The sequence below is a fragment of the Pithys albifrons genome, chromosome 7 (genome assembly GCF_047495875.1).
Source record: "Pithys albifrons albifrons isolate INPA30051 chromosome 7, PitAlb_v1, whole genome shotgun sequence".
Taxonomy (NCBI): domain Eukaryota; kingdom Metazoa; phylum Chordata; class Aves; order Passeriformes; family Thamnophilidae; genus Pithys; species Pithys albifrons.
In genome coordinates, this window is record NC_092464.1 from 15831028 (window position 1) to 15850378 (window position 19351).

At 40.3% G+C, this 19351-nt stretch overlaps 1 protein-coding gene across 6 annotated transcripts in view; it reads left to right on the forward strand.

Moving 5' to 3' along the window:
* The first annotated feature begins 4968 nt into the window (after positions 1-4968).
* Positions 4969-19351, forward strand: part of ZNF438 (zinc finger protein 438) — a 47739-nt gene continuing 33356 nt past the window's right edge. For 2 of the 6 annotated variants that reach the window (XM_071559983.1, XM_071559990.1), the window contains exons 1-2: positions 4969-5015; positions 7218-7299. Coding sequence is in view for 1 of the 6 variants with exons in the window: in XM_071559991.1 (XP_071416092.1) it covers positions 7290-7299 (10 nt within the window). In the remaining 5 variants the exon portion in view is untranslated. Of the gene's footprint in view, positions 5016-5500; positions 5596-5651; positions 5698-6774; positions 6854-7217; positions 7300-19351 lie in introns of those variants that run through there. The other 4 variants (XM_071559984.1, XM_071559985.1, XM_071559986.1 and 1 more) reach the window with 4 other exon arrangements.

The following is a 19351-nucleotide window of genomic DNA, read 5'->3' on the forward strand; positions in this document are numbered from 1 at the left end:
AGTCAAGGCTTTCATGTTGCTGAAATCTATTGCTGTCTTCGAAAAATCAGTCATCCTAAGCTGGTACAAAATCAGTTCAAAGAGGGATTTTTCTTACTTTGTGATTTCTTAGAAGCTTTTGAAAGTGTCACCTCAAAAGAAGGATAATAAATACTTAAAATATGTTCCTAGTCTCTTCTATGAAGCAATAATAAAGGACATAAATTCTGTCCTTCCCCATATCACAACACAGAAGCTATGTTGAAAGAATATTAGGGGGTTGAGAAATCACACCCTGAGAATTTAGGAAATACCAACCAGCCTTATTTTGGCTTTTGTGTTCTTGATGAAGACACAGTTCTTAGTTATATGTGTCCACCTTTAAATAAACCAACCAACCAACCAACCAAGAACAAGAGGCTCACAAAATAAACAATTACTGTGTATTTGTTTTCCTTATGGCCAGGTGGGTGATCCACCATATGGAGCGCTGTTGTTTTGACTCCTTGGCTGACCACCAGCAGTGACGGATTCTCATCTTCTGTGCAAATGAAGCTATATGCTTTTGACCTTTAATCTGCAAATATATATTATTGTAAGGGGAAATACTAAAATTAATTATCTTGGATCCATTCCAGGATTTGGAATGTGTTCTTGTGTGCAAGATTATTCTACTTGTCCCTAAATTTGAACCTCCCTCCTTCTACCTACTTCTATAAGTCTATCTTGTCCCACTTACAGGCCTTTGCCCAATCTGACTTCTTGTCCAGTCCAGTCTGTTCCAAGAAAACTTCCAATCAGCCATCCCCTGACCCCGAAGAGCTGGGACTCACATATTTGAGCAGGTTGCCATAGGCTCCTCTTAGTCACAGGAGATGAAACAGGAACTTACAGGGCACCACTGATCCATTTGAGACTTTGTGACATAAACTGCTGCCCAGACTTCTCTGGCATATGATCTTAATACACATTCACTCCAAATCTTCTGCAAAGGTGTTTCTTAGTAGCATACAAATTGCCCTTCCATTTGCCAGCAGCATTTGTTTCAGATTTTCTTATAATTTTTCTGAGCTATGTGTTTTTAGTTCCACTCTGTCCCTTGGATTTTTTCCCCATATTTATTTTATTTGCTTGTTCTGTTCATTTGATCTGGATCTTGGCTTCTTTATTATCTTAATTGGCATTTCTCCTGTTTTTTTTCCAAGAGCAATGTTTCAGCATTTAAGGGTTTGACAGGTTAATCACAACAAAAAGGAATGTACTGAAATCTCATTATATTTTTCAACTTCAAAGAGTTTTGCTCATATTTATTAATGTATCTTCACAATATTTAAGTCAGAATTACCATTGGTGTTTCAAAGGTAGGTGAACTGAGGTGCAGTTATTGAAGCTTAAATATCTTATATATTCAACAGGTACAAATAATCAGCAGGAGGCCTAATCTGTAAGGAAGTCAGAGAAGTCTGTTAGAAGAGGTTTTTCAAAGCTTGTGTTTCGTGTTACCCAAGTTCCCTAGTTTCTTTGAGTTCATACTCTACTGCAGTGAATGTAAATACCTTCATCACCTTTAAAACACCACGGTATTCTCCAAGGCTGCTGAAGTACTCCAGACTTAAGTATCTAAATGAACACTGACATAAATGAATCTCTGCCTGGTCTAAAGCAAACTAGTATTATGCAGTAATACCTTATTGCATGTGGGTGGATTTTCTCTAACTGTGAAGTAAAATTCCTCCATGTACACTAAGGTGCAAGAGAAAATAGCAGGCTAACGATTAATGTTCTAAAACTTCATGGATTATGGGAAGGTGGGAAGGATTACAGTTGTCTGTTGATGCTGTTCTCCCGGTAAAGGCTTCAGTCCACAGCACCACAGAAGACAGTGGTTCACCCCTTTATTACCATGTATTGGCATTTCCACTTGTGCTGACAGATGGCAAAAGCACTGCTGTGCAAATGCCTCTATTGATTTAATTCTGAAAATACACCACATTGCTAAATAAAAAAAAAAAAGTCAGCTTTGCAACTCTGGACTTTTTTTAGCCAGTTTATTACCCTAAACTACTAAGTAGCACATTAAAATACAGTACGTCATAAAATTCCCAATCATGTATGTATACTGTCCAGTTTATTCTATCTGATAGTACACTACCATTCTTCTAAATAATTACCAACATAATCTTTAAAATAGTAGATCTTTTTCCACTGTAGGTTGGAAAAAGAGACATCACAGCTTTCCTTTTTACCTACGGTATTAATTGTTCATTGCTTACTAAGTTCTTCTTACTTTCAATTCTAACCAGAAACTCATTCTATTACTTGCTTTTAAGAAAAAGTCCTTCACAAAAGTCTGTAAAACAGAATTGAGACAGTGATACAGTTTTGAAAAATAGTCAAGAAACAGTACTTCATTATATCATAACTATGAATGTTGAGGGGCTACTCCACACAAAATATTTCTGTCAACAAGTCACAATGAGTTTTTTCCCCAGTGTTTCAAAACTTGGTATTCCAGATCAACACTGATTACCACTGGTACAAAGTTTCTACAGTTTATCATGACGTGAAGCTTGAGGAAAATTAATACACCCTGTATTAGAAATTACTCTTATTTTCTGTGAATACTGAAAACAGTCTATAATGGAAGCTTATATAAGACCATTGTAGCATTTTATTTTTAAATGAAAACTAATAGATGGTAAAGGTACAAACATATGTGCACATCAGAATGAGTACTTTGCATCTCTCCAAGTGGCTTGTAATATGCCAAGAATCATTGTGTGGTAATTAAGCCAGATTTGTGGTTGAGAAGGGCAGTACACATACTGAATATAGTAATAGTTTTGCTTAAGTAATAGTTAAGACTTGTATGACTTCAAAACGAATTATAATTAAGACCATTTGTAGGACTCACTTTCAAATTAACTGCATTTTTTAAGTTCTGTAACTGCAAACCACTTCAGCTTTAGTAGGTACAAAAAGGTGAAGAATAAGTATGATTATTTTTAAACTTCAGTTCCTGTTGAAACTGTCAATGACTTTTAAATGAAGTATTCTGAAGCACTAGAAGAGTTATTTCAGATACAGAGCTTTCAAGTGGAACACATGACTGAAGGAAAGCATCGTATCATAATGTACCTTGGTTCTGAAATTACTCCGGGCCAGTCTGCCTGGTTTATCACCACAAATTTCATTTGCCAAGATGCAGTTGCTGCATTCACAAAATTGTGTTTATGTTCAGAATCACTAAGGCTAATTCACATTTATTTTCATGAAACCTGAGTTCAAAAAGCCCCGTCACCCACTTTTTCCACCAAAGGGCTACAGTAGAAAGCCATGCTGAGTGCAGGCTCACAGGAGATGGGGGTGTCCTGGCACAGCACACACAAAAGGAGGTTGGGAAGATGGAGACAGTCCCGCAACACAGGATAAAACTGGAAAACGAGGAGGCCCCAACACCCAATAATCTTTAAAGTGGTGAAGACAGAAGTCCTTTTCTTCCCCAGAAGGATCATCTCTGTGATAAAAGAGATAGTTAAGAGAAGAAAAAGAAAAATGTTGGAGGTTTTTTCCTGAATGTTGTTTCCCTTTTCTCACTTACATAGTCTACAGTTCCCTTCCTCCTTCTTCACCTTGTCACCTCTCTCTCCTGCTCATATCATTTCTCCCTTTATCCTTCCCTCTTAAATCCTGTATTATCTTATTTCTGTCAAACTTCCATTTTGCTTTTCATAGAATCACATTTAGACTGGGAAAGACCCTTAAGATCATTGATTCCAACTATTAACTCAGCACTGCCAAATCCGCCACTAAACCATGTCCCTAATTGCCACGTCTACATGTTTTTTAAACACCTCCAGGGATGGTGACTCCATCACGTCCCTGGGCAGCCTGTTCCAGTTCTTGACAACCCTGTCAGTGAATAAATTTTTTCATAATATCCAATCTAAACCTCCCCTGGCACAACCATCCTATTGCTCATTAGTTGGCAAAAATGACTGATGCGCACCTGGGGCACTCTGCTGGCTCATGTTCAGCTGCTGTCAACCAACACCCCCAGGTCCTCTTCCTCCAGGCTGCTTTCCAGCTGCTCATCCCAAACCTGGAGTTATTTGACCCAAGTGCAGAACTCAGCACTTTGCCTCATACCATTGGCTTCAGCCCATCGATCCAGCCTGTCCAGATCCCTCTGCAGAGCCTTCCTGCTCTCCAGCAGCACAACACTCCCACCCAACTTGGTGTGTCCAAAACTGAATGAGGGTGCTCTCAACTGCCTCATTCAGACCATTGATAAAGATTAGTATTAAACCGGACTGGTCCCAGCACTGGGCCCTGGGGAACACCACTGGTGACCGGCTGCCAGCTGGATGTAACTCCATTCACCAACACTCCCTGGGCCCTGCTACCTGGACAGTTTTCAACCCAGCAAAGCACAGCCCTGGTGAAGCTGTGAGCAGCCAGTTTCTCCACAATATGTGGGAAATTGTGTCAAAGACCTTACTGAAGTCCAGGTAAACACATCCACAGCCTTTCCCTTATCCATTAAATGGAGGGCGATTACTGCCCTGGTCCTGCTGGCCACATCACTCGATTGTGTCCAGGATACCACCTGGACACACTGTAGGTTCACGTTCAGCCCTCTGCACTCCTACCTGACCCAGGGCTTTAGCGTCCTTTGGGCTCATTTTTCAGAACAATTCCTGTACTTTCCTGAGACTCTTTTTTCTAACCAGCCCCCGGAGCCCCCCATCCCAGCGCCTCCAACCGCAGCACGACGACACTCAGATTTGGGCCCGGCTGGGAGCGCGGATCCCGCACCGCGGCCGGAGGGGAAGGGAAGGCCTCGTTCAGCTCGGCGGTGCCCGGGGCGGCATTGCAGCCCCCGAGCGCCGGCACTGCAGCCCCCGAGACCCAGCGCGGCTCAGCCACGGGCCCCATCACCGTCCCCACCCGCGCCCGCCCCGCGCCTGCGCCTTCCCAGGGCGGTGACGCGGCGGCCGCGCCGCGGGGGCGGCACCCGGCACGGAGGCGCCTCAGTAAGTTCCTTCCCCGGCGGCGTCGGGGCCGCGGCTCGGGCTGGGGGTGGGCGGTGTCGGGGCGCGGCTGCCCCCGCTCTGTGCCCCGCCCGCGGGGCCGGGCGGCGGCGCCGGGCCGGGAAGCCGGAGCGGCGGGGCAGCGGCTGGTGGCGGGGCGGGCGCCTTCCCCCGGCCCGAGCCGCCCCTGGCCGAGGCTCCATGCCCACGAGGCCCTTCACTCGCCCCGTCCAGCAGAGCGGGTCCCGCACCTCCGCCCGCTGGGGCTCCGGGCGGCGGGAAGGGCTCGGCAGTGTCCTCCGGGCCGCCGAGGTGCGTGCGGGGCCCGCCCGCGGCCCGCCCCCGGAGCGCGGGAGCGGCGTAGACGGCCCTGCGGCCGAGCGGAGCAGCGCGGAGCCGGCACTGGCACCCGGGCCCAGCTCCGGGGGTGGCACAGCCGTGCCCCGGGAGGTGTCCCCAGCCCGGCCCCAGGGGTGTCCCAGCCCGGCTCCGAGATCTCCCAGCCCCTGTCCCGGGACTGTCCCGGCCCCTGTCCCGAGGGTGTCCCAGCCCGGCCCCGGCAGTGTCACAGCCCCTGTCTCAGGTAGTGCCAGCCGGGCTCCGGGCGTTGTCACCCCTGCGACCGCGGAAACAGCGAGAGGATGTGACTGCATTAGCAGCGGTAATAAAGACCTGCAGAAAGGCTGTATGTTACACGTTCCTGCAAGTCAGAAAAGTTACTTCTCCAGCTCATGGTTTTTTGAGCAGTGGCCATTAAAGCGTGTTGCCTGTGAGGGGTGGCCGCAGGTGCCTCCAGGTTCTGTGTCAGCGTTTGGCTCCTGTGCAGCCCCTGCCAGGGTGAGCCAGAGCCCTGCGCTGAGCTCCTGGCTCCGAGACCTGGGCCATGTTTCACAACCGTGCTGCTGCTTCCATAAAAGTACAGATACAATGCACAGTCCTCTGGAGCTACTCAGGGTTTGGAAGGAACTGAGCGCTGAAGGGATTTGGTCCTGTGGCTGCAGAAATGGATGCAGTAAATGGGTGTAGTGTTCGTGTGTAGCTGGTGCTGAGGCCTGCCCACCTATGAATCCATTACAACTTCGTATATTGCTGATGACACAATGAACATATCCCACGTTCCAAGTGATCTGATGTATCTGGCGTAGATAACACAAGGCCAGAAGCACTTGAAAGGAGCATAGGAGAGTTTTGGAAAGACCATGGTAATGTCCACAGTGTGGCAGATTTGAAACAATATGAAAGATTGGCTTGTTTGAATTTGTTGTGCCCCAAAGTCATGTTTTAGTAAAAGATTTACCTAGTTCTGTCCCTGAGTTGAAATTGGCATGATACATCCTTTGCTCAATCCCTTTCTTACTCTCCAAGCTAACTCTTACCTTGTTAAACTTTTTAATGTGTGTTGAAGTCTCAGTCAAGAGTCTAGCCCTGGCTTGTACTTATTTATTTGAACCGGTAATATACCATTAAAAGTGATCTTTCCTCTTATTCCTTAATAAAAAGGAAAGAGGAGGATAACACAGGGTAAATGCACAGTTCCCTTGGATCACAGTGGGTTGTGTGCAGTTTTTTTCTTCCTACAGAACTATTCAGCAACCAAAGTACTGAGCTGTTTTTTGTTTGGGTTTGGTTTTATTTTTATAACCTTCTCATAGCTAGTTGTTTTTAGTACTAGTTTAAGTTAATCTTTTTAGAAGCTGTTTTTATGGAAAACAAAGTATATATATGTTTCAGGGATGACTGTTTAATTTTTCTGTTTCAACAGCTAGAAGAATTGGATATTTTTCCAACTTAGAGTCTCAAAAGTCAGAAAGGAAAAGGAAGAAGAAAAACTTATGACAATTGTATGTTTAAAATATTGTTTTGTAAGAATCTAATATTCTTAGTGTTTAATTAAAAATAGTCTTGGGTAATGGTAACTAGAGGAGCAGAAGAAAACCACTATTGTTTGTAGGGTTCAAATTTTTTTAGCTTTTGGGCAGGCTGTTAAAGAAATAGATTGTGGAGTAACTAAAATTTTGTAATTAAAATATTTTTCAAAGCATTTGATGAAGAAAATACAACTTTCCTACGTTTCCTACATCTCATTTGTGACAATACCAGAATTAGCAAGACAGTGACTGCTTATGGTGAGGTATTTCTGAGCTTCTCACATGAAACCTTGGATACATGTAGTGATTGTCATACATGTGTGTTTTTGATGTACAGGCTTAAGGATTATGTTCTGTTAGCTGGAAGGAGTGTTCTTCATTTGTGACCTGAGCTGTCTGGAGGATTTCTATGTGCAGAGGTAATACTTTATTTGTGGAAGCATTTTAAAGTTTTAAATCTCTATATGAAAGTGGTGATGGTTTTATGTATGTATTTGCACCTAATGAGATAGATGTTCTAAGGTCAAAGTGAAATGGCCAAATGTTGAATGTAGAGCTCTGATCTGAAATTGACTGAAAAATATTACTGCAGTTACAATGAAACTTAAGAATGTTAAAAATACATGGTAAAATCAGAAGTGTGTGAACTTTATTAGTTATTTTAGCAATATTTATTCAAATATTTGTTATTGCAGTTTCTGCTCTAAAGCACTGTTAATGTATGTACACCTTGGAGGAGTTGCTGTTGTATGGAGAGTAAACATGTTTTAGTAGAATTCTTGTTTATTTACCACTTTCTAAAATGTTTGTCTGTTTTATTTAATATGATTTTCTGTCCTTTGCTAAACACATTTCCTGAGATATTGAAACTTTCTGTTTTGGTTTGTTTTTTTTTTCTTTGAAATAGGAATTAAGAGGGATGAAATGTTTCATTGGCTCTGTTCATATTCTTACAGAGTATTTTAATTTTTGATTCTGTGTCTGTCTGAACACAAAGACAGATTTTCTCTCTGTGCTTTATTTGCTGTTAATTTGTTAATTTTAGATTCTTCAGCGTCATTGAGGGTGTACTCCACTGGGTTTGTACTCCAATGAAACATTGTTTTCATAATTTCCATAAAAGATACTGGTGGTTCAGCAGCAGGAAAAGATGGTTTGATCTTCATGAAGTAAAGACATTGTCCTTATCTGCTTAGACTTAATGCTTCATGTTGTCTTTATAATTCACTTGCAGAGGTCCAGAACATGCTTTTACTTAAAAAAAAGTTGTTAAACAAAATTTAAAACATGAACACATATTTTTCCAAGACTAACATTGGCAAATAAGAGAATGGCAATGCTTGAGTAATAGCTGAGCTCTTTCTCATGAAGTATATTTGCAGTTTCTTGTTATCAAAGTTGAATGAATTGCAGAATTCTTCACAATGTGACATCTAAAAAGAATGTATATGCCACAGGTTTTTTTTTAACTTTTGAAAAAAAAGTTGTGATAATTTTTTTATTTCATTATTTTGCTAGTGTAAGAAAGAGATTCTTACTGTTAACTTAAAATGGCATTTGGAGAATGCTGTTGTCTTTGTATTGTATTTGCCCTGTATTACTGTTGGTCTTGTCACATTTCATGAAAACACAGAACAACTGGGTAGAAACCATGCTATTCTTCATGTGATATTTGCTAATTGAGTGTGAGTTTGACTTACTATATTGTAGTACTATATTTGCAGGTGTTGGTTGCTCCTTTATAAGCTGGTTAAACTTAGTTTAAGTAATATTCAAGTATTACTGTTTTTAAAGGACTGCTTTCATGGATATTTATAGTGTAAATGTTGTAGCAAATGTTATCATGGTTTGTGTAGCAATAGGTCATAATGTCATAATTCTTCCAGTTAATATCAAGAATGTAATCAAAACACCATAAACCCAACTGTGGTAGAACTGAACCGTGTATTGAACAAGTATGTGAAAGTGCATAAATTAAGGACAGACTATCTTTGGTTTGTCACTTCAGTCTTTTACCATTTTAGGAAAGAATAATTTCCTCACCTAAACTGCAAACTATTCTTTTTATTGTTGCTTCTTCCTTACATCTTTTTGAGGGCTGTACAGTACTGAAAGCCTTGCCTGCAGAGAGGCTGGGTGGTGTCCTGATACCAGAACAGGCTTATGTATCTGGAACTGGTGCACAAATGGAAAGGAAAAAAGAGTAATAAGTAGCTCAGTGCATCTTTCAGAATTGTAATGCATTGTGGTTACTTCATTTGTGGGTAATTTTTTTTGGTTTTTTTTTTTCTGCAGAGTGCTGGGATTTTTTTTTCATGGGATCATATAAAGAGTAGAGTGACTTTTACTTTTAGAGGCTGTTGTAAGTTATTAATTTCTGTGTATGTGTTGTGCTGTTCCATTCTGTGGCTTAGCCTTTTATTGTTTTTTAGACAATCTAAGCCCAAGATTGTTGTTTTAGAAAAAGTGTCATGGTTAATGCCAAGAAGTCATGTGATGAGGAAAGCTTCAGAGCTGGACTGTCTCAGCTTTGCTGGAGAACCTCTGTCACAGCAGGTCACTGGGGAGGCAGGAGTATTCTTGTGTCTTACTTGGGTATTTGCCAGGAGGAGCAGGTGCAGAAGAGATGGAAAAACAGCTTGGAAAATTTGATAGGTAAAGTAGTTGTAGGGGAAAGAAACTGCTCTGGCACCCTTCCTAGGAGATTTTTGGCTGTTTGGTTGAGTTTGGGTCCCAGAGCAGTCAGAGCAATGTTCCCATACTCAGTCTTCTGCATAAAGCCCGATGGTGCCAGTAAATGGGTATTGAAATGTCTGTAGGAAGTATGTAATGGTTTCATGTGACCCAAAAGCAGAAACCAAACAAAAAACCCCTTGCAACTGTGTTGTCTTACTTGTTGGTGTGTTCAGCAGGTGTTGTAAGGGACAATTGCAAGGGACTCTTATCTCTCCTTCTAAGGATCTTTCCCTGTGGCCAACTCTCTGAAAATGTTGCATGGTGGCACATTATGGCTTAGACTGATGTAATTTCTGTTGTACCTGTGCTTCTTTGCCACTTTGCTTTTCTTATGTTTGTGGTTATTTTGGATGAACCATAGAAAATAGGGATGTTCCTCTTACTCCTTTTTGTAGTTTTGAGCGCATTTCAGTCTTCTGCTGAATGATACAGAACTTAATTTTGGTAGGTTTTTTGGCGATCCTTGACTGGTTAGCCCCACTAAGTGAGGTTGTAGCCTGCCAGTTGTCTGTGAGTGTGTGTGATCTCAGATTTATATCAGGCTGCCCTTTCAAAGAACTAGTGGTACATACACCAAGACATGAGCTTCTTATTCTGCTCTTGCTCGGCTCAGTAATAGTGGAACTGTTGGTGAAGAAATGAGGTGGATCCATGATTTTAGGAAGCAAAGCTTTAAAGTTGAAACAACCAACCTCAACTGCTAATTCTATGCACTGTCCTAAGGTAGAACTGTATGAACCCCCAAGATACTGTTGGGGAATCAGAAAAGATCAGTCTACAGAAACCTACATAGTTCTGTTGTGTATGTAAGTGTGACCTGTGAATGATGAATCAAGCACTAAGAAGTTACCAGCCTACTACTAAAGTGTCCTAAATTAATAAAATGGATGTTCAGTGGGTTGTATTCCTTATGTCATCAACAGATTTTGAGGCTTTACTGAAGAAGGAACATAAATTGGTATTGGATTTAGAAGGAAGGAACTGTTCTATGTTACAGGACTCAGAGACCACCCAAATGCCTTCAGCTGTTTTTTATTTTCAAAAATAGCTTGTTCTTTTAGCAGAGTGTTTAAGAACAGACTTGAGTCAATCACTCTACTGTGTTTTTCCCTAAATGGCCATGTTAACCAAACCTTACAATACTGTTTGACATCGTGAAAAGAAATCTTAGACTTTAGATTCTTTTGGTTTTTTAACTTAGAAAGAAAAGTCATGATAGGCTGTTATGATTTTAGATCTTGAAATGCACCATGTTCTTGGAAACTTTTTTGGTTTTGGCTGGATATGTGCTTCCTAAGGTGCAATATAGTATCTGTTATATTTTATGCAATTTTAGTAGGTCGATGAAGAGATGTTACGTGTTTTCTATAGTTCTGGTAGAGAAGCAGGATGTTGAATGTTCTTGTCTTCCATATATTATGAGTAATCATTTTTATTACAGTCTGAATTTTTCAAAGGACAAGTCTGCTGTGTTACTTTTCAGACTTGCTCTTGTGCTGCACATACCTGGTGCCTCATTCAACACCTGAAGGTGAAACGTCCTGGGCAGTTACCTTTGCTTTGTGTGTGTTTATGTTCGCCTGTAAACAAGGGATTTTCCTTTTGGGAAGATATCCTGGTTGGCAGATGACAAAGATTTGCAGACTATAGTGGGTGAGATACAAGGAAGGAATCATGCTGAAGGACAGCAAAGCAAAGACTACCCAGCCCCAAACAATGTCTTGGCACATTGCTTTTATAAAGAGAAATTGGGGAAAAAAAAAGATTGTTTAGCCTTTGGAAGGCTTCAGAAGTGCATATTGAGAAGTATAACAGAAGTACACAGAATGATGAATGATTTGAGAGAAGTAATTCAAAAGCTTTTGTTTTGTTGGTTCATGCTATAAGAGTAAGGAGACATTCTATGAAATTAGGGTGGCAAACTGAGAAAGAAAGTTGAGAAAGGATATATTTTGTAATAAATTGGTAAGACTGAGCTTTGCAGCCTAGGGATAATATTAATTTCGGAAAATTTTAATAGAAATTGGGTAAGAGTGCAAGAATATTTACACAGGCTCAGGTTACCTTTTCTCCTGAAAGAAGTAATCCCTTAGCTTTTTCTCACTTAAAAGATTATCTCCACCATGATTTTTAATAAAGCTTATCTGAAAACTACATATTGATGGTGGCAGTAAAGGAATTAAGTCTATCCCTAGTTTGTTTATGGGAGAAATGGTTATGGTGTCTCACTAATTTGTTTGCTCCCTTTCCCTGTATGAGGTTATATCTAGGTGACATACCCACTAGGAACTATGTCTAGTTCCCTTGATATCCACTGATTTAATTTGCTTTTCATGTAGATGGGGACATTAAAGAAGAGGTTTTGTGAATTAACATCAGGGTCCTCATCAATCTGGAAAGAACTTATGTAAGGCAGTTGCTTTTGTGACTTGCCACTAGTGAGACACTGTTCTGTTCAGCTTTGATTTTTTTGTTGCCTGGGCTCATGCATTAAGTAGGTGTTTCTGCAGTCATTTAATCCAAGTCAGTACACAAGTTTGTTCTGTACCTGGAGTGATGGAATATTTAGGGAGGGTGAGATGAGCTAACGCTGGCCTCCTGTGTCACCCAGCCAACTCCCAGCAAGTATGTAAAAAGTCATAAAAATAGCAGTGGGGGTATCTTAATTAAATGAGCATGCTTGTTGCTCTGCCAGTCTTTTCTCTTGGCATGGTTCAAGTCCTGGAAACTGTTTGCTTTCAGTGTCTATCAAACTCAATTATAAAACTCAGTGATGAAAGCATCAAAAGGAGTGTTCAGCAGAAAAAGACTACAGAGTCGGCTTTTGCTCATTCCCACTGAAATGTCCTTTTCTCTCCATTTAATAGAGGCTGCAGTTTTTACTTTTGTTGTGTTTAGCAGCAGATTGACTTAAATTTGTTGTATTTGGCTCTGGAACAGCAAAGAGCAGATGTCAGGGAGGTGCCGTGACAGGAATAAAAAAATTCTGAAGGCTTGTGGGAATTTGGGGGTGAGGGGAAAGTCTTCCTTCTGGTTTTTCTATGCTAGAATCCATATTATAACATTTAGAGCTGGCATTCAGTTCAAAACCTGCCATGCTGTAAAGCTTGGTGCATTGACGCAGACATTCTTTCCCACAGCTCAAATTATGGAAACAGTTTATTTATAAAATAAAATATGCCTGTGAAATTATAATTGATACCTTAATTATGGAGAACTTGCCTGAAAGATGGTAAGGTAGCTATCTGTGGGACATTTTCCTGGCTTGGAATAGCTGTGATTTACACCAGAACATTTTCTCAGTATGAATTCCTTTGCCACGGCAGAAGAACTTCAGTAACTGAGAGGTGCTCTGTCAGGGATGATAAGCCTAAAATAATGGTCAACTTTTAAATATTATTTTGAGTTGGAACACCTGAAAAGGAAGCTTTGCTATTTGAGGATTGTTGCTATTTGAAAAATATCCATTTAAAAGCCACCACTACATGTTACCAATCTTTACATAAGCAGGTGGGTGCCAGATATATGTGGGATCCTGAAGAAGTTTGTTGCTTTGGATTATTTCTTTTCACTTTTGTAATGAGCAGAATGGTCCAAAAGTCAGAGAAGGCTTTTTTTCCCTTATCTTTGCTTTGATTAAGGAGCCATTCTGAAACACCTGGTGTAGTTTGTTAGTAGAGTGATTACTTGTTTGTTTATCTTTCTCACATATTTTTTTCATCCAATATCTACTTGCACTGCAAGAGAATATATTGCCATAGCATAGTTTATAGAAACATAAATATAATTTATGTCATATTTACGTTTATGTGATTTTGATTGCAGGTTGGTGTATTTGAAATTTGTGCTAGTTCTCTGTTGTCTAACATGTAGAATGATGTACTTAATACCTTATGGAGAAATTTTTTTTTCCTGTGATGAGAACATTTTGCTTACAATAATCACGGTTACAATAATCTGAGAGGGAGGATGGTAATAAATCTGCTTTTCCTTGAGATGATTCTCATTAATCTTGTATTAGTGTTTTAGTAAAACATGTTGACTCCTGCTTTGGGTCTTCTGTTTTAGTGGGGAATCTGGACTCTTGTCTGGCTCCAGTAGCAGCTCTTACCATTTTCAGGGCAGATGGGATTTGAAATAGAAGCAATGTATGCTATTGTGCATTTCATAGGAATGTAAAGTCTGACTTTTTTTTTTTAATGGCAATTAGTGTAATGGTGTGAGTTGACAAAAGCATCATATGTGTAAGGTATTTAAGGTCCATGCTCTGCTCTCTTTTGTTGATGAACCAAGTAAGTGCAGTGCTAAAAGAAAACAGGAAGGACTAGCTTGCCTGGTGGCTGTAGCATGTTGAGTTTCTTGGTTAGGGAGCTTATCTCAGTGACTTTAGAGTGGCAAGACTGGAAATAATTGTGGTCAGAGCTGCTCTAAGAGGACTGAGTGAAGCCTTTTTGATTTTCTAAATGCAAAGGAAGCCAGGTTGGATCAACAGCTGCTGGGAGGGTTATTCAGGTGATGAGTTAGTCTAATCCAGTGCAGGATTGTCCACCTTTGACCAGTTTAGGGCACCTTCTCCTGCTTAAGGTGAGATGCTGAAACTGTGAGAGGTTGGTGTGCTTCATTAGCATCATTTATGTCTGTCCCGTACTTAATTTCTTACAGGTATTTTTCAACTGGCTGTCAAATTCCTCGTTTACTGCAGTGTGGGAAAGACTTCATGACCACATAAAGGGGTGTTAGAAAAATGGTTAAGTTATGGATTCTGTAATTAAAGACTATGTTCTAAATCATTAAGTAATTAAGTATTTTTAAGTTGTCTTTTGTATGATAAGATTTTGCTTCAAAAGAAGCATAAAACTATAGAGTCCATTTAGGCTAGATCAAAGTAATACTGGTTTTATTTATTTTTTTCATGATTTCATGGAAGTATTAAACCTACATTTATGTACTAGGATGCTCTGAAGATAGCTGTATATTGTGAGGAAAAATAACCATACTTGCTTTCTTGGAGGATAGTTGCAAAGAAAAGTTTCAGATTTTATTTAGTGGCCTCTCTCCAATATTTGTCTGTGAATGGTGTAGTTACCTGTTAATTCAGTCAATAAATTAATAAAAACACTAGTGCTTAGTTGCAGTATTGCTCATCTCTTGTCTGATTTGGCTTATGTGCAGCACTGTGTCTTACTAGATATAAATGAATGCAATTTTCCTTAGTAAGGAGCTTAAAAATGTCTCTTGTATCACTAAAATGGTTCCCACTTCTGTGTGAAGAGCAGGTGTGTCAGATCACTGTTGACTTTCCAAAATGGCACTTGAAGGCTTTGGAACTAGACTGACATACAGTCAGATTACTCAAATTCCTCCATGTCCCTAGAGAACAGAAACTGCTTCACCAACAAATACGTAAGGTAGCTTGAACTCATTCTACTGAGCTATGGGATTTATTTCAGAATTTGGGAGATTCATTTTCATGGAATGGGTAACTGAGAGAGTTAGCATTCTTGCTATATATTTTGGAAGGACATTTCCTTTGACTAAATAAGAACAAGATGTTTGACCGTCTTCTAGAGAGGAGACTGTTTGGTCAGCAGAAAGTTAAAAAGTCTGGAAGAGACAACTGACTGTTCTTGTGTGGTGGTTGCAACTTTTTCATGTTTCTTCTGAGCTTTAATTATACTGCATATGCATGGCAAGAAGAAAGACTGGAGGTTTTGTTCTTTTTGTGGAGGTGTAGCTTTATCACATCGTTGGGAATTTATAGCCTAGTAATATATAGTGTTTTTTCCATTCCTACATTTTGCAATTGGTTAGTACAGCCTCATAGTTTGGCAGCTGAGCGCTCAGTTTTTCTTTTTTTTTTGGCATGAAAGGGTTACTGTTCACATTTCCTGTGTAATTCCTTCTGATCTTGCTGGGCTGTAATTACTTTCTTGATGTTAAACATTCCCAGGCTCCTATAACCTTCTAGCTTGCTTGCACTGGCCAAGTTTGTCCCAGGTGATCATGTGGGCGAACCTCCTGTTTTTGAGGATAAAAATCTCTCCTTCCTGTGTAAAGTAGACTACATACTCATTCCTTTGCTGTGCAATCCCCAGAGAAATCTTTTAAAAAATAATAAAAAGGTAACACATCACTCTTTTAGAGTCAGATTTAGCAGCCAAATAGATGACAAATCAAGTGTGTGGGTTTAGAATTTGCTGAACCTTGGTTGAATGACTGCGAGTTCTCATGCAGGATTATTTTTTCCTAATACGTTTGGAAAATAGGTTATGATATAAAAAAGCCAGATTTTGACTGTAGCTTCTTACTTTTGACCGTATAATTGGGAAATCTTTTTAAGCTTGTTTGAATGTAGAACTACTTGAGCCTTCAGGATTCTTTTTTCCTTTGAATTCTTTGCAGTAGCTGCATATCTAAAAAAAAATTATAAAGACAGGATCTTACTCAAGTTTGTTTTTCCCATGTAGTTCAATTATCCTGTATTTCTTCTGGTTTTCAGTTTTGGGATATAAACAGTAAACCCAAGGTATTATTTTGTTTTTAAATAGAAGTGACTGTATAGTACTGGAAAATGTTGACTTCACAGGTGTGGGAATTGAAGTGTTCTGTTCTGCAAGGGCACTGAGAGGTCCCGTGTGCCATCGCTCAGCTGCTCTTCAGCTTTTATGTGGAGGAGACACCTGTAAGAATGCGAGTGAAGTTTGTTTTCCATGACCTTTATACTGTTTTCTCACAGCGCCAAGAAACATTGAAGATTGCGATGGCAGGGGTTTTTTAGGGTGTGAGGAGTTGTAATGTTGACATTGGTGGGTGTATTTTTGGCACTGACAATGTCAGAGAAAGTAATTGGAGGTTCTATGGTTCTATGGTTCAAGAAGTAGCCCAAATTTTCATACTTCATTCAAGAGTGATGTCATTATCTTATTATCCCGTTACAGATAATATTTTTGCTCATAATGCTAGTCTTATTACCTTGTGCATTTAATTGGCTGCTTTGTGAAATTCTCAGGCTGCAAGTAATTCTATTTTGTTCAGCTGTATTATTGTCCTTGCAACATAGATACTCAAAAGTCCTCCCAGTAACTGACTGACTAAAGTCTTGTGAATGCATAACTGTGTTGGATCTCAGTGGGTTTATATGGTTATACCTGGAAGAAAATGGTTTGTAGGTAATAAACTGTAGCACTTTGAGCCCTTTTCTTAGTTTAATTTTCATGCATACCAGTGCCTGTGCTTTGCTATATAAATAGAAGTTAGAGCAGTTGGTGTGCCTGTTGCTAACTGTGCTACAATGCTAGTGAAGCATAGAAAGAATATATTTTAATGAAAATGTCTTTTTAATCTTTTCAGGAAGTCTTCCTGTATTTGATGGCTGAGTTATAATTGGAATGCAGTCAGTATGCTGCCCAGTTCTTAATTGCATACTCCATCATGTAATTGGGAACATGGCTGTCAGATATGTCTGTTTTTGTTGTTGAACCCGAATGTTCTTACTGGGATATTATTCAACACACAGAAATGCAGTCCTGGCATGAAGTATTTATGCAGTAATCATGTCGAAAAACGCAGGAAGCACCAAGTGAGTATAACTAGACAGAAGAAGATAGTGCTCATAATTTGAAATTACTCTTCCTTAGTCATTTTATTGTGGCCTTCATGTGATCTGCAGGTATCTGAGATTTTGCAGGAAACTTCATAGGAAGAGTTTACCTGAGCACATGAGCTTGCAAGCATGATAAGCTTTCTGTGCAACAAATTGCAGCAGAGTAGTGCTTTGTTTAAAGCTTCATATTTTCAAAACCATTTACTTTTGACTTTTTGTTATTGAAACACTGATGAATTTAGAATTAGTTGAGAGGAAAACTGTATTGAAGCCTGTTTTCTGTTTAATAGGATATATAGATCATCCTGCCTTTCTCTTTACCTGTTTAATTTTGCTTCAGCTCAGATGAAGACAGAAGAGAATTACATGTTATATTGTAATTAAAGGTAAACTGTTTTGAATTTACTTTGTAAAGTACTTAGGATGTAACTGACCAAACTTTCTATTGTGAATTTCACCTTTGCAGTGGAAAGTATCCTGAGTGGTAATGAATTTTCTTCTATCAAAAATATGTGGTTTCAGGGTCTACCCGAATTGCCTCTTGCTTTTTTGTTGAAGTCCTATTACAGGATCTAAACTGGTTCTGCTGATCTTGTGTGTGTGAGTGTGGATTGATCTTCCAGTGGTTTAACTTAAAACTCTTCTGGGCTTAGATGTCTCTAATTTACTAGAGACAGGGTGATGCTTGTAGCTGTGATGCAGGGAAGAATTACATCTAACCTTAATGCAGAGAAAGAAGCTGTTTGCCTTTAACAAGCTGCTATAGAAATAAGAAATAATTTGAATTAGGTGAGTTTTTAAGCTTTCAGACAATGTAGTCACCTGTATCTTTATATTCAGATTTGTACAAGTTCTCTTTTAGAGAAGACATGTAAATTACTGTTGTGACAAAATGCATAAATATGTCTAGGATTTGATAGTAATTAATTCGTTTCACTTATCTAAGGGAAGATTAAGTGCCTCAGTTTGAAAATGTCTATAAAAAGTAACATGTAAACAAATTTAACACACATCCGGTGTAATAGCACATTTCGTAGAACTGCAGGCACTTTGTTTTTAAACATAGTGGTTTCTCAGTTTCCTTGTTCACAAACTGTTTAGTCACAGAGTGCCTCTTGACTAGATTTTTAAGAACAGGTTTTATCTCCATGGCTTTTTTGAGTGACTTGAACTATATCTAACAGAGTCTTAAGTACTGCTAAAATGTTGATTTGCACTCTGATAGAATCAATTTTTTTACCACTGGTGCACAGAAAGAATCACAGAGTCATAGAGTATTCTGAGTTGGATGGGAGCCACAGGGATCACTGAAGTCCAGCTCCTGGCCCTTCACGGGACAGCCCCAGGAATCACACCATGAGCCTGAGAGCGTTGTCCAAACACTTCTTCAACTCTGTCAGGCTTGGTGCTGTGACCACTTCCCTGGGGAGCCTCTTCCAGTGCCCAACCACCTTCTGGATGAAGAATCTTTTCCCAATATTTAACCTAAACAGCTTCAGATCATTCCCTTCAGGTCCTGTCACTGGTCACCACAGAAGAGAGACCTAAGTGCCTGTCCTCCGCTTTCCCTCATGAGGGAGCAGTTGATGGCAGTGAGATCTCCCCTCAGTCTCCTCCAGGCTGAACAGACCAAGTGACCTCAGCCACAGCTTCCCCTCAAGGCTCTTCACCATCTTCATTGCCCTCCTTTGAACAGTCTCTAATAGCTTAATGTCTTTTTGATATTGTGGTGCCCACAACTGCACACAATATTCCAGGTGAGGCCATCCCAGTGCAGAGCAGAGCAGGACAATCCCGTCCCTCGCCCGGCTGGGGATGCTGTGCCTGATGCCCCCCAGGACAGGGCTGGCCCTCCTGGCTGCCAGGGCACTGCTGGCTCGTATTAAACTTGCCATCCACCAGTACCCCCAGGGCCCTTTTCTCAGCAATGCTCTTCAGCCTCTTGTTCCCTATTCTGTCCATACATCCAGTGTTGCCCCATTGTGCTTGTTAAACTTCGTACAGTTTACTGAGCCCAACCCTCTAGTTTAGGTCTCTCTGCAGGGCCTCTTGGCCTTGGAGAAAGTCAGTAGCTTCTCCTCATTGCCAGTGAATTTAGTTAGAATACCTTTGAGTGCTGCACCCAAGTCATT